This window comes from Solenopsis invicta, chromosome 9 (assembly GCF_016802725.1).
Source record: "Solenopsis invicta isolate M01_SB chromosome 9, UNIL_Sinv_3.0, whole genome shotgun sequence".
NCBI classification, from domain to species: domain Eukaryota; kingdom Metazoa; phylum Arthropoda; class Insecta; order Hymenoptera; family Formicidae; genus Solenopsis; species Solenopsis invicta.
In genome coordinates, this window is record NC_052672.1 from 4,256,567 (window position 1) to 4,271,635 (window position 15,069).

Sequence of the window (15,069 nt, forward strand, 5' to 3'; positions counted from 1 at the left end):
CGTCAAAATAAACAAATATTGTCATGTCACCAAATTGTCGATAATAAGCTGCAATTTAAAATCTTTAACAATATTCATAAATGAGAAATAATTAGTGTTCAAATTATAAATGGGCAGAAAGATCTTTTATTCAAAGAGCAGAAATTACAATCAGCAGTGCGTCAAACTCTTAAGAACGACAGAGACGAAGTGACAAATTTAATTAAAAAGATGACAGCTGTTTCCATACAACAAATTGCTTTTGTTTAATAAAAGAACTCTTTAATACATTCAAGACTTTTAAAGTATCAACTTTACTTTTCTTTACATGTCTAAATTATTCATTTAACACTCCCTCTTAATTTAACATCTTTATATATTTAACTTTTAAATCAAAATATACAATTTCCTATTTCTGAACGCAATTTGACAAACCGTTCTCCCGTTAACCCTTTAGTCAAAAAATCAGCAATCTGTTTATCTGAAGGTATATACACAACTTTCAACTTTCTTTTACTACACAGATCTTTAACAAAATTATATTTAATGTCAATATGTTTCAGTCTACAATGTTCCCATTTATTTAGTAAATGTATACAAGATTGATTATCTTCAAAAACAGTAATTGGTTCATCACAGTCATGTCCAAAATTGCGTAACAATTTAATAAACCATAAAATATCAATTGCTGCTGTAGCTAAGGCTACATATTCAGATTCTGTTGACGACAAAGCTATCGTTGTTTGTTTTCTTGTTATCCAGGACACCGTAGCTCCATAAACTTGAATTAAATAACAGATTTCCGATCGCTATCACTGGCCCAGTCTGCATCAACGTATGCAAGCAGAGGAATAATATTTCTCTTCTTTGGTAGGAACAATCCATATTCCAGTGTACCCTTTATGTAACGTAGAATTCGCTTTAGACCAATCCAGTAACTCTCTGTAGCACAATTCTGAAAACGACTAAAATAATTAATTGCTGCACTAATATCCGGACGTGTGTAAAGCATCAGATACGTTAAACATCCGATCAATTCTCGATAAGGCTTTGTTTCAGTAATACTTTTGATTTCTTCATGATCTTCTTTCTCCTTTGTTTTTGCTTCCATCGGTGTTTTAGCTGGTTTGCACTCAGTCATGTTGAACCGTTCTAACATTCTCTCCATGAAAGCCTTTTGACTTAGGAATATGCCATTATGCCGAAAATCAATCTTCATTCCTAAATAATAATGTGGGTTCTTCATGTCTGTAATTGGAAACTCGTGCATTAGCATATCTCTTAATTCTTTTAATTCTCGTTTATTATCAGCTGCAATAATAATATCGTCCACATAAAGTAGAAGAAACAGCTTGCTTCGTTTTGTTATACGAGAGTATAAACACATATCATTTTCTGAACGTTTAAGGTTAAGTCCTTTTACAAAACTATCAAATCTAGCATTCCATGCTCGTGGCGCCTGTTTCAGTCCATAAAGAGATTTGTTTAATTTGCAAACTAATCCATCTGATTTCTCTAAACCTTGAGGTTTCTTCATATAAATTTCCTCTTCTATAATTCCGTGCAAAAAGGCATTCTTGACATCTAGCTGTCTTGTAAATAATTTATTTTGATTAATAAATGAAAAAAGTGTTCTGACCGTTATAATATGTGCAACTGGTGCATAAGTTTCCATATAATCAAAACCTTTTCTCTGAACACATCCTTTAACAACTAGACGAGCCTTACACCGCTGAACGTTGTTATCTTGATCTCGTTTGATTTTAAAAACCCATTTGTTGTTAATTGCTTTCTTACCTTCCGGTAATTTCGTAAGAGTCCAAGTTTTGTTCTCCAATAAAGAGGTAATTTCTTCTTGTACTGCTTTATACCAGTATTCTTTATCTTCTTTCCGTTGAATATCATCATAATCTTCTGGTACATCATCAACAAAAGTTTCAGCATTTAAAGCTATTCCAATATATTCATCATAATATTTGGGTTTAGTCTTTAGTCTTGTACTGCGTCTAAGTTTTTTATTCTTCTGTTCTTCTTTTCTTTCTGAACTGCAAGAACTCCGTTTTTGAACAATTTCTTCTTCATTTGCACTCTCGAAAGAATCATTTTCTTCAGAACTATTAATATTCATTCTTGTTTCGTCTCTTGAAATCCTTTCCTCTTGAAATTCCGCTTCCTCATCCTGATGTTTTGTTGAAATCGTCTTCTTATCTTCATGTTCTATTTGACCGTTTCTATAAAAATCTTCATTTCCATCAAGAACAAACCTTGTTTCATCAAAGATTATATCATGTCCTAAAATGATCCTCTTCTCTTCCGGACACCATAAACGATACCCGTTCGGACAGTAACCCATCATACGACATTTCTTTGATCTTGAATCAAATTTTCCACCAATTAATTCCTTGGGTAAACGTAAATAGGCAATACATCCAAAAATTCTTAATTTTTGAACATCCGGTTTTTCTCCATACCATAACTCAGCAGGAACCTTTCCTTTAATAGCTTCTGTTGGACTTCGATTAATTAAATACACTGCTGTTTGAACTGCTTCTGTCCAAAAACTCTTGCTCACCTTTGAATTTAAAAGCATACAACGTGCTCTTTCTGTGATAGTACGATTCATCCGTTCCGCCACTCCATTTTGCTGTGGTGTATACCTAATCGTAAATTCAAATTGAATTCCTTGACTAGCGCAGAAATTCTTCATTTCTGTAGAAAGATATTCTCGTCCGTTGTCACATCTTAATCTACTGAGCTTCTGATTGAAATATGTTTCCACCATTGAATGATAAAGCCTGAAATACTTGAAAACTTCACTCTTCTCTCGTAGAGTATACACGACAGTAAAATGAGTAAAATCATCAATAAAAGACAATAAATATTTCTTCTTGTCATAAGATTCAGTGCCCATAGGACCGCAAACATCACTATGAACCAATTGAAGTGCCCTTTTAGCACGTACACGCGTCTGAGAATGTGGTAATATCGTTTGCTGCATTTATACAAATTTCACATTGACCAATTGCTTTCCTGTCAAACTTTTCTTCTAGCTTAATACCGTTTACCAAAAAAGACAGCCGCTTTAAATTATCATAACCAATGTGACCAAAACGCTTATGCCATAAATCTATTTTATTTTCCACGCTACAGACATTTGCTATTAACGATTCTCTACAAATATCAAGTTCATATAATCTATTTTTCCGTATTGCTTCCGCAACCGTACAGTTTCCCTTTTTAATAACTCCTTTACCATTACTAAAAAGAATTGAATAACCATTCATTTCCAGCTTTCGAACTGACAATAAATTAAATTGAAGATTTGGTACAAGCAACACTTCTTTAATTGTGATCAAACGTGCTTTTCCATCTACTAATGTACGTACCTGAATTTCTCCATATTCCGTTGCAAATAATTTATGTCCAGATTTAGCAACATGTATTTGAACAGGTTTCCGTAATACCTTGATATTAAAAAGTTTCTCACCCGAACGCGCTAGATGTTCCGTCGCACTTGAATCCAAATACCACGTCGAGGTATCTCCGTCGATTTCCGCTTCAACATTGAATGCATATTCCTCTTCTGCAGTTGATTTCTTCTTCAGATCCTCCGTAGTAATATTTGCACTTCCTGCTTCTTTTATTTTACGAGGTTTCCTGCAGTCAGCCCGTTTGTGTCCATACAAACCACAATTATGACATTGAAATTGAAATTTCGATTTGTTTTTCCACTGAGATTTCACATTATTTCCACTTCCTTTCTTCACTCCACCTTTACTTGTCGCAAATGCCACATGTTTTCCATTGTCCGCATCACTCGATCCGCTACGCTTTGCTTCTTCGTCTAATAAACGATTCTTCACAAAACTTATTTTGAGTAGATCTGGCGATAAAGTTTCTAAAGCTGTCACAACCGCATCATACTCTGAAGGTAGCGTTAATAATAAATGGCAGACAACATCCGTTTCTTCAACCACGGCACCAGTGGACTTTAACTCACGAATAAGCCTATCAAAATTAAGGAAATGTGTACTCATCGTCTCTGTCGTCTCAATTTTCATAGTTAGCAGCTTCTTCCGTATTCTAAGCTGGCTTGCGATGCCTTTTCTCTCGAAGGTATTTTTGAGAATTCTCCAAATTTCATAAGAAGTTTCTTGATCCTTTACATACTCCAGATGGCTATCGCCTATTCGTTGAACAATAAGCGATTTACATTTTCGATCGCTTTTAAAGAGAGGCTTTAGCTGCGCTTCTTTCTGTGCCTTCTGTTCCGGTGTGTCCGTATCCTTCAATTCGATCGTCCGCGTTACCGGCCTTTCAACATAATCAGTTAAATCGTGTTCCGTGAGTAACGTTTCCATGCGAAATTTCCAATTGCTAAAATTGGTTCCATCGAAAAGAGGTACTTTATATCTGTCTTCTTCCGCCTGCATGTTACGCTAAACCGCACACACGATATAAACTATTTCCGGAACACACGCACAAATTAATACTATTATTATTATTTTCACTCGCGTTAACTATTATTACACTGCGCGTTTTAGACTGGGCCCATAACCTGAGAAATAATTAGTGTTCAAATTATAAATGGGCAGAAAAATCTTTTATTCAAAGAGCAGAAATTACAATCAGCAGTGCGTCAAACTCTTAAGAACGACGTGACAAATTTAATTAAAAAGATGACAGCTGTTTCCATACAACAAATTGCTTTTGTTTAATAAAAGAACTCTTTAATACATTCAAGACTTTTAAAGTATCAACTTTACTTTTCTTTACATGTCTAAATTATTCATTTAACAATAAAATATTCTACTTATTGTATTAAACTTTTGATGTCATACGTGCCATCATTTTGCTAACATATATTGCTGTTATTATGACATATACAAATGCAAGCTCATGACGAGCCGACAGTTTGCTGTCAACATGATATGTTATTATTAATAAAAGTTTGCTCTTAACATTTCGTTAAGTGATGTTGTGTTTTTGCTCTCTTGTTGCTGACTCAGTTTTACGTTAAATTCTGTAGCCAGCAAATTGCCGGCAAATTCACAACAATACATGCAATGCATTAATTTGCCCGATGTGCTGAATCTAGTTTGGTTATTTGGGAACCGATGCTGCCAAATTATGTTACGATACAATAAAATCTCATATAGCATGGAATGAAGCAAGAAAATTTAGAATATCCGGTTCAAGAATTTACAATATTTTTACTTATTTCAAAAATGTAAAACCAAATTGGGAGCAAAACTCAAAATCTTATTTTTGTCCAAAAGAAATTAAAAATAAGTACGTAAAACATGGATTGATGCAAGAACAATTTGAGATAAATGAATATGAAAAAGTTACAGGACAAAAAGTGGTAAAATGTGATTTTGTCATCCTCAATGCTCGTGGGTTGGATATTCTCCCAATGGAATTATTTTTGGCGCAAGTGGTCCGGAGTTGTTATTAGAAGTTAAATGTCCTTATAAAAGAAAAACGAAAACAATCTATGACTGCTTAAACTGTTGCTCTTTTTTGGAGAAAGTTTATACTCTTAAAAAGAAACATTCGTACTATGGACAAATTCAGTTGGGTTTACTTATATTAAACATTCAGAAATGTGACCTTGTTATCTATTCATCCTTTATATAAATCTATGTACATTTTAGAAATTCTGTATGATAAAAACTTTGCCATTGATATGCTGACTAATGTTCGCTATGTTTATTTGTCAAAAATGCTGCACTGCTTATGTAAGGAAAACGATAAGACCGAAGAAAATACAACATTAAATATTTAAATTATTTTGGAATTTATTTTAATATATTGCAAAAATTATTACAAAAACATTAAATCATATTTTTATTAGTATATTATTAATAATCTAGTTTAAATATAATATCTTTATACATATAAAAATATAAACATCTATTAAACTAAGTAGTAGAGAAAATCACACATTATCACCAATGAAATCATCACAATTTTAGGAATACAACTAAAATGCTATGTTAGTATGTTACTGTGGTGGACAAAAGAGTTGCAACTAAAATGCTATGTTAGTATGTTCCCAGATAGCAAAACGTGATAACTCAATCTGAAGCAAATCATCGCGCAGATTAAATTGCTTGTTAATTGCTATTACGTTGCCTTTTATTTAATGCGACAAAAATGTTTTAGTCAATTTAGTATCAATATGCTGAGTTTTATTGTCGAGCAAATGTGGACAAATTATTGAAGTCAATCTGTTTTATCATATTGTGGTAAGTTGTGTTTAGAACTTGCCATTACTATATTTGAAAATTGTTTATAGCAATCTGCGAGCAACATGACAGCAACATGTGAGCAACAATTCTCATTTATAACTTATAATAAGTATAATGCTGATAAGTTGTTGGAAACTTGCCGGTATTATATTTTAAAAACTATTGCTGGCAAGAACGTAATGATAAAAGGATACCCGCTTCTGTTGCTTTGCTGACAACTAATATGAATATTTGTGACAAGTTGTCGACAACTTGCAATTATTTGGCTATCTGGGTTACTGTGGTGGACAGAAAAGTTGCAACATTTTTTTCGATGGTTTTCAGAATGTATCCTGTCACCGAGTGATTAATAATTTATTCTTACCTGTGGATCCAAGCAATTACGTTCGATGAGCAAGGCTGTTCTAAAACATCGAAAAAATGTGTTGCCCCTATTCTGTCCTTCATTGTACATGCCTCATTGTAATTTTAAAATTTGTCAGAAGATAAGATTGGATTAGATATATTAATCAAAGCACATGCAATAATAAATATACGAGGTGTGTTCAAAAAGTATCGCGAATTTTGTGTTTCTTCAAAAATTATTTATTTATTCATGAATATCTATTTTGTCCCCTTCAAAGTAATCCCCATGAGATATTATACACTTGTGCCAACGGTTTTTCCAATATTCGAAGCACTTCAAAAAATCATTTTTTTTTATCTTGTTCAGCTCCTCCTTCGATGCCGTCTTTATCTCGTCAAGCGTAGCGTAACGTCGTCCTTTCATGGGCCTCTTCAGTTTAGGGAACAAGAAAAAGTCACAGGGGGCCAGATCTGGGGAATACGGTGGCTGCGGCATCATTAGTGTGTTGTTTTTGGCAAAAAAGTCGCGCACAAGCAACGATGTGTGAGCAGGGGCGTTTGGTACGAATTTCGCGGCGACCCGTCTCATGCCCAAATCATTGATAAAAATCGAATGGCACGAGCCAATCGATATGTTTAGGTCCTCAGCAACTTCTCTAACGGTGATTCGACGATTGGCCAATACCATTTTCTCCACTTCATTAATTTTTTCGTCTGTTGTTGAAGTGCTCGGGCGTCCGGCACGCTCTTCGTCGTTCACATCTTCTCGGCCTTCTGAGAACATTTTGTACCACCGATAAACGTTGCTTCGGTCCAAGGTAGCTTCTCCGTATGCCACAGTCAACATTCGGAATGCATCCGCGCACTTAATTTCGTTTTTCACACAAAATTTGATACAGGTTCTTTGATCCATTTTTTTGAATAGGTAAAAATCGAAGACGATCCAAAACACGTGCAAGCAAAGCAGCTGTCAACAATTAAGTGAACATTCAAAATGGCCGAGCTTGTCGGCATAAGTGAGAGACATGAGTACCAACATAACGCCACAAAAAGATCGAAATTCGAATATACGTAACCCGCGAAAATTCAAAATTCGCGATACTTTTTGAACACACCTCGTATAGTCTGCATAAGCAATCAAATTCCATGGAAAACGATTATTTAAAATTTTAAAGATTTTGATTCTTTGATTAACTCTTTCAATATGAACCCTCGCCGCAGCTACATTCCTATTTCGTTCAGCTTCTTCGTGCGACTACTGTTTTTTAGCGCGTAAAAACGGTGGCTGAATTAGTTCTATATTATGTGAAGCACATTCATATTCAATTAGAAATCCCTTGTCTACCATAATCGCGTCTTTACCACCTGTCATTTTTTCTAATAGGCCAGATTTCATAAAAATATGTTTATCAGACGCCCTACCACAGTATCCTGGACTTACGTATGATAGTGTTCCGGCCGGTGTAACACCTGTTAAATATTTAATAGTAAAATTACACTTGTACTGGGAGTAACATCGAATTTGACAACAAAGACATTTCGGTTTTTCAATTGACACTTCGTACCATCAAGAATCACTCTAGTTTTTCTATATTTTTTGAAACAGCGTGGCATATTATTATCAATTTCTTCACGACAAGGCCAATATATCAATTGTGATAAGACAGTCGATAAAACAACTACCACAGATTTAAATATTTTTACTGCCTACTGCCTACTTACAACAGAAAATAGAAAAGCAAGCATAGTGTAAGATAAATTTTATTTTATCTTTATGAGAGTCAAAAGAATTTGTTCTTTTACAGATAAATGGCCTTTCCTATTAGAATACTTTACTTGTTCAATAATTTGAGCTAGTTTATTTAAGATTTCTATTGTAGGAATATCGGTGAGTGTATTAAGAACTTCATCCGAAGTTACGTAAAATAGAATAGAGTGAGGGCGTACGTCTCCACTAGTTACTTGAGTGCCAACGTTTCTTTTGCTAGTTTTTGATAAAAGAAAACCTTCGCATGCCTTCAATTCTCTTTCAAATGTACATGCATCGAAATTGAAATTTCCTTTATTTTGGGAAAATTATTCTTCTGCATCTTTTTCTGAAATGACGACGTTAATCATAAGGCAGTTACTTATTTCCCTAATAGAAATATAATAATTAAAATGATGCAACATTTTACATGCACAACATATGCTAAAAATCGTGTACAAGAAACTCCGAAAAACATGTTTCAAAACACACCCAAGCATTAATTATAAGACTTGCATTTGTTAAAAGATTATTAAAAGATTATTAAAAAACACTTAATATGCAAATACTTATATGTATAATAAAATTAAATAAGCTTGCAATTTCACACTCTGAGCAAAATATAGTCAATCTATTACCTTCAATCAAATTGGCCAATACTATGCCCTTTTACAGCATTTTGATTCAATTTTTTCACAAATTGATAAGTTCCTGATTCTATATGTTAAGCATTTGAAATATGAAATTAGCAAAATCAGATTTCCAAATCTTTTTACCTTTGTGCTTCCAATTGCTCATTTTTACAATTTTGAAAATTTATTTGTCGATGACTTTTATTTTCTCGAGGTCTTGCTATAGGTTTTTGTTTTTGGGTTCCATGCTTGGGAGTTGATGGGAGATTCAACGAAGGAATTGCATTCTTTTTTAAAACTTTTCTGCGCGAATTTTCACCTAAAATAAAATAAAAATATAAAAACTAAAAAATCAGGAAAACAAACTGGATATTTTGTAATTTACCTAAATAACAAAAATCTTTTTTGGTAAAGTGCTTTAAGCATACTTTCATGGTATTACTACAAGCTTTCCCAAATTTAAACTTGTTTAACCAAACACTTCGCAAGTCGAGTATTTCGGTGTTTCCAAAATAATTTTTAATTTTTATTGTTACAGCTTTTGCTTTTGAAAATAAAAGAAATGATAAATTTCGGTCTTTACTTGCAGTCGAATCACATCCTGGTACACTGCAATTTACTTTTGATTTTGTACATTTTTTGGGCGAAAAAATCGCAATTTTTTCTGAAAACAATATATTTATAAGTCATATTTCACGTGCAAAATAGGCTCTCTAACCTCTACTATATTTTGTGTACATTTTGAGGCAATCATAAAAAAGTATCTAATGTTTAACTTACTTTCTGCAGACATGACTGAAGATATAAATAATAAAATTCACAAATATCTTTAGTTGTCCGAAATTGAATGATAAACATAACCACAGCTGACCCTACTTACAGTAGTTCCGAAATTGACCACCAGATAGCGTATCGCTAGGCAAACATCGCGAATAACGGTAAACGGGCGATCACGTCCCGTAGGTGGACGTGATCGCCCGTCGAACAAAAATTCTCGCACGTGGAAGACGAATGCACAACAATGCACAATATGGCTGCGCAATGCGCATTCTTGTGCGTGTAAACGCTATAACAAGCACCTTCCATAACCGTAACCATAAAGGTTGGTTTATGCAGGCCATAACCGTTAACTTATGCCGTAATCTATAAGAAATTGACCAATCATAGTCGATTATTCTTTTATAACTCGATTATGATTGGTCAATTTCTAACAGATTCCGGCATAAGTTAGCGGTTACGGCCTGCATAAAACAACCTTAATTATGATTGGTCAATTTCTTATAGATTCCGGCATAAGTTAGCAGTTATGGCCTGCATAAACCAACCTTAAGACGTACCGTAAGAATTAGCCAATCACAGTCGAGAATTCAGAAATAAGAATTTGAATTCTCGACTGTGATTGGCTAATTCGTACGGTATATCTTATTGTTATGGTTATGGAAGGTGTGTGTATAATCATATGCCGGTAACTTAAGTGCCGTTGACGGGTGACACTCTTTTGAACACAGCACGATTGGACACCAACCAATCATCTTGACTTATCTAACCAAACCAACGGAAAAACTCTAGGCATCGGCCGCTGTGAGTGGTGGTGTCCAATCGTACGGTGTCCAATCGTGCGCACCCCGCCGTTGACTTATGCCATAAAATTTGATGTCGTGGTTTATCGAGGTTTGCTGTATGCCGTATGATTTAACCTAAATCATTCTGTGATCACGCCGCGTCGTAAAAACTTAATAATAAAATAGTTTCTTTAACAATAGATAATACAAATGATGATGTTATTGTGTCGGGAATGTTTTTAATAATCCTTGGCTTTTATTATGTTGCAACTAAAAATCACAGAAGAAAACACCGTTGGGGTGTACACCCAAGGACTTTGATTCTGTCCATGGGGAAATTTTTCAAACTGAGAAGTCGCTATATGTCTACATACTTACAGTTCATGATTAACGTAACGACCAATAAGCTCTAGTCGTTTCATTAATCATGAACTGCTAGTATGTAGAAAGTGGTGACTTCTAGAGTCCTATATAAAGAGAGAAGCGACATTGATGTCCGAAGCTCTCATTGGTAATCTGATTGATACTTGATTGGCTAAGCGAGCAGCCATATTGTGACTACAGCTGTTTGTAGAATGATACGAATGGTGTTTGATGACGTTAAGCGGTCCCAAAATGGCGGTGGAGGACTCAATTGGATACTGAAGGTTGTGGTGGGGGTTCGATGTCGCTTCTCTCTTTATATAGGACTCTAGTGACTTCTTAGTTTGGAAAATTTCCCCATGGACAGAATCAAAGTCCTTGGGTGTACGTTCGATAAATAGAAAAAGAATAATTAAAGGTCATTTTCACAATTTATTCTATGATCTGAAAACAGTAGATGAAGAACATTTTGTAGAATACACAAGAATGACATCTCAACCCTAACAGCAAAACCATTCATATGTCGACTGTAAGTCGACTTTTCTAAGTCAGGCTTTCAGAGTTGACTGCAAGTCGACTTTGCATAGACTCTGCAGACGTCTTTCAAAAGTTGACTTTAAGACGTCTAGAAAAAGACATTTTGAAATCGACTCGACTGAGCGCCACTGTAGTGAGCGAGCACCGCTGTCACCGCTGCTGCATGTAGCGCCAAGCGAGAGTCATCAAGTTTCTTGCAAGAGTCAATCCGCGTTGTTGTAATCCTACCCGTCTGTCGGGTCTTGTGCTTATTGAATAAAGACTATTAGCTGCAGTCGTTCGGACATACAAAATTCTCTTGTACTCTCCGCTATTTTTTATTATCCATCGGAGCGTGTGCAGCCATACCGGTCATATGCGGCGATTGCCATTGTGAGCCGTTGTTGAGGGACAGACGAGTCGTGAAGTAGGACTATAGTATGTATTTTTTTGTAAAACCATATCAATTAGATATAAATCCGAATATTTAAACGATCAATTGCGAATATTTTAGTTTTGAGATCAGTGGTGCCGAAGCAGTTAAAAACACTGGAGATATGTGTATCGAGATTTCTCTGCCAAAGCATTTCCAATCCATGGTATTTATGTCGGTGTCGAGGTTGAATGGCACGAAAACTGGCAGAGTCATAAAGAACTTTACGTGACGGAGAAAAGAAGCTACAACTGAACATATTTACTACAAGTGAGCTTTGTCTTCAAAACAAAAATTAATTTGTTCATTTGAAAAACAACATACGTCAACAACTCTCACTTTTAGAGAATTAAAGATGTCTAGTTTTTACAACTGCAGCACTAAAATTAATTAAAAATTGATATTAATTAAATATTGTTATAGATATTAACATCTTGATTTTGACGCTCAATTAATTTTTTTTTTATTTAAGTTGAATTATTTTTTAAATGATTGATTCAATTGTTTTTTTAATAATATCACTTTCAATTTGTGCATTCTAATTGCAGAAAAGAACATAAGGAATGTACCAGCAATCAAGATAAACAAATTATCCCTCAATATCTTGAGTAAAACAAAGTGACATTCTTTATCCACTAGAGATTCGAGTTGCAGAATGCAAAATAAAAAAGAATATTTTATCTTTGCAGCATCTACAACAAAGGATCCATTTCTTAAAAAGTTAGTTAGGTTCTATAATTTATATAGAAAGAACATTTTACATTGACATTGTATAAATTTAGAATCTATACATGTATATAGGATATTTAACGAGAGGTGAGAAATAAAGGTTTTTTTTCTTATGTGACGTCCATTAATATAATATAGTTAAAAGTTTTTATTATTATTTTTATTATTATTTTTCTTAACAAATGCATCTGTATACAATAGTAATATTATGCGAAATAATTTTATATACATTAAGTTATTGTGATATACATATACACACACAAAGTTAAACAAATGCGCACAATACATATACACAGATATACACATTTATATTTGCTTTACATATTATAACAATTTTCTTTTTTTTTTAATAAAACGAATCAAACAAGTAAAAAATGTTATAACATATTTTCCCAATTTCAATATTCCTTCCTTTACAACTGCATAGAATGTCTGTAGGATGGCTAACTATAGTCGACTTATAGTTGTCTTCAAATGTATGACTTAAAGACGTCTCTAAAAGTCGACTTATAGTTGTCGATTAAAGTGGGACATTGTATGACTTATAGACGTCTTTAAGTCGTCTAAAGTCGATTTATGGACGTTCATTTTCCAGACGTCTAGCAGTTATGGCCGACTCATAGTCGACTTAAAGTCGACTTTGTGCTGTTAGGGAATGTTTTTATACATTATTTGAATTGATTAAACATTAACTTATCAAGTTTCGCATTAATCAAAACACAATAAGTCCTGAACACAGACTTGTCATTACGTTATTGTAAGTATCTAAATGTTATATCTTTTCACTAAAGTTATCAGTTTAATATCGTTATTTAATATTTCCATTCTGTTTTCAAACCGCACAAATACTGTAAAAATAATACTATTATTATAATTATAACCTTTGATCGCTTTTGATTACTTTCAATATTGTCATGAAGACCATAAGCTCTTGACTTATGCCGTAAAGTTAAAGTTGAGTCAACTTTACGGTTGCGGCATAAGTCACCGGCATATGGAAAGTCTCGATAAACGGAAGCATAGGTTTCCTATCTTCCAACTTTTATGGCACCGGCATAAGTTAGCGGTTATGGCCTACATAAATCAACCTTTATAGTCTTAAAGGGCCTCGCACATAAAATGCATAACAGAGCATAAGCGTAGCATAAGGCCTCTGGACCAATGGGAATCTTATGTAAATCAATATGGCGACTTTATGCTCGATGCTCATTGGCCCATTTATCTTATTTTGTGCTTATGTTATGTTATGCATTTCATGTGCGAGGCCCTTTAACCCGCCGGTCGCGCGTAGAGTCCTATATAAAGAGAGAAGCGACATCGAACCATTGACGTATGAATATCTGGACGGAGCGTAAGGTCGGATTTCTGGCGAGGGGATCGACATTAGCGGGACGGGGGATCGGCCATATTGTCTGGCGACATTTTGGCGCTCTGTTTGAAATTCAACATGAATTGATTGAAAGAATTGTATTATTGAATTAAAGAAAAGAAAGTGAGACTGGTTTTAATCGTTCAAAATAATATGTTTTTGTAAAATAAAATAATTTTTATTACAATATTTATTGAAATTGATACAATAATTACAGAAAAAATTGATACAATATTTATTTAAATTGATACAATCATTCGAGAATAACATTGATACAATATCATTAAAACACAAGATAATGTAATTTGAAATACTATTGTCCTTGGAACAATGTTAATTTATTACGAAAGTGTCTTACACTTTGTTTATTATCTTCCATAGCTTCTTTACAAATATGATATAATCTAACTTTAATATATTTGCCAGCAATTGCTTTTGTTAAATGTATTATATGGTTTTCCAAAGCAGTTTGATCATGTGAATGTTCTTTTAAATTAATAAATAAATTATTGGAGTCAGTAAATTTTCGAAGTACCAAATTTACAAGATAAGTATCTGTAAATTTTTTTTTCATAAATTTTCCTCCACTTTCTGCTAAAGCAAAGCGGATAACTCTTTCTGCTTCGTGACAAATTTTCGTCACACTAGACGATGGGTATTGTAAACGTCCGTGGCTTTTGATTTGTATCAAAATAGAGTTTTCATCATTTTTATCATCTGAAGTTAACGCATGAACACAGTCTTCGCAATACAATGACTTTTTAAGATATCTTACGACAAATCCAGCAATATATACAATAATTCTTGAAGAAAATTCGGTGATTCTACGAATGTCTGGAAAGTACCCGTGATCTTCTATAATGTCTGCAGTCACATTACAGTTTAATTGTAGATCATCATTTAATGAATTGAACGGAGTAGAAGCATTGATTATTTGTTCACTATTTTGTGAAGAAGTTACGTGTAAAATTGTTATGTTTTCAAGAGGTATACAATTACCAGAGCCCGAATCTCGAATTTCGGAATGAATTAGCAATTTTTTAATAGCTGCCTTAAACTGGCGACTTGTTGGATTATTATTATAGCCTCCTTTGGATCTAATGCAACCAAAAAATAATTCAATATGATCTTGACTTATTT

General features: G+C 33.8%; 1 protein-coding gene and 1 long non-coding RNA gene across 5 annotated transcripts; one reads left to right on the forward strand and one right to left on the reverse strand.

Moving 5' to 3' along the window:
- Positions 1 to 18: 18 nt before the first annotated feature.
- Positions 19 to 10,031, reverse strand: LOC113005856 (copia protein). Of its 4 annotated transcripts, none has more exons than XM_039453325.1 (3): positions 9,738 to 10,031; positions 9,541 to 9,621; positions 19 to 2,774 (listed from the first exon to the last, which is right to left on the reverse strand). In XM_039453325.1, exon 3 carries the CDS (start codon positions 2,759 to 2,761, stop codon positions 767 to 769), a length of 1,995 nt encoding a protein of 664 aa, XP_039309259.1. In that variant the 5' UTR covers positions 2,762 to 2,774; positions 9,541 to 9,621; positions 9,738 to 10,031; the 3' UTR covers positions 19 to 766. The 4 variants fall into 4 exon arrangements, with proteins under 4 accessions (XP_039309259.1, XP_039309258.1, XP_039309260.1 ...); XM_039453324.1 differs by having other exon boundaries at positions 19 to 2,782; XM_039453326.1 differs by lacking the exons at positions 9,541 to 9,621; positions 9,738 to 10,031 and having other exon boundaries at positions 19 to 2,484; positions 2,552 to 2,707.
- A 1,445-nt stretch (positions 10,032 to 11,476) lies between these two features.
- LOC120358641 lies at positions 11,477 to 12,673 on the forward strand. The gene is made up of 3 exons (XR_005575547.1): positions 11,477 to 11,836; positions 11,913 to 12,101; positions 12,380 to 12,673. It is a non-coding gene; the product is annotated as an uncharacterized LOC120358641 (long non-coding RNA).
- Positions 12,674 to 15,069: the final 2,396 nt, after the last annotated feature.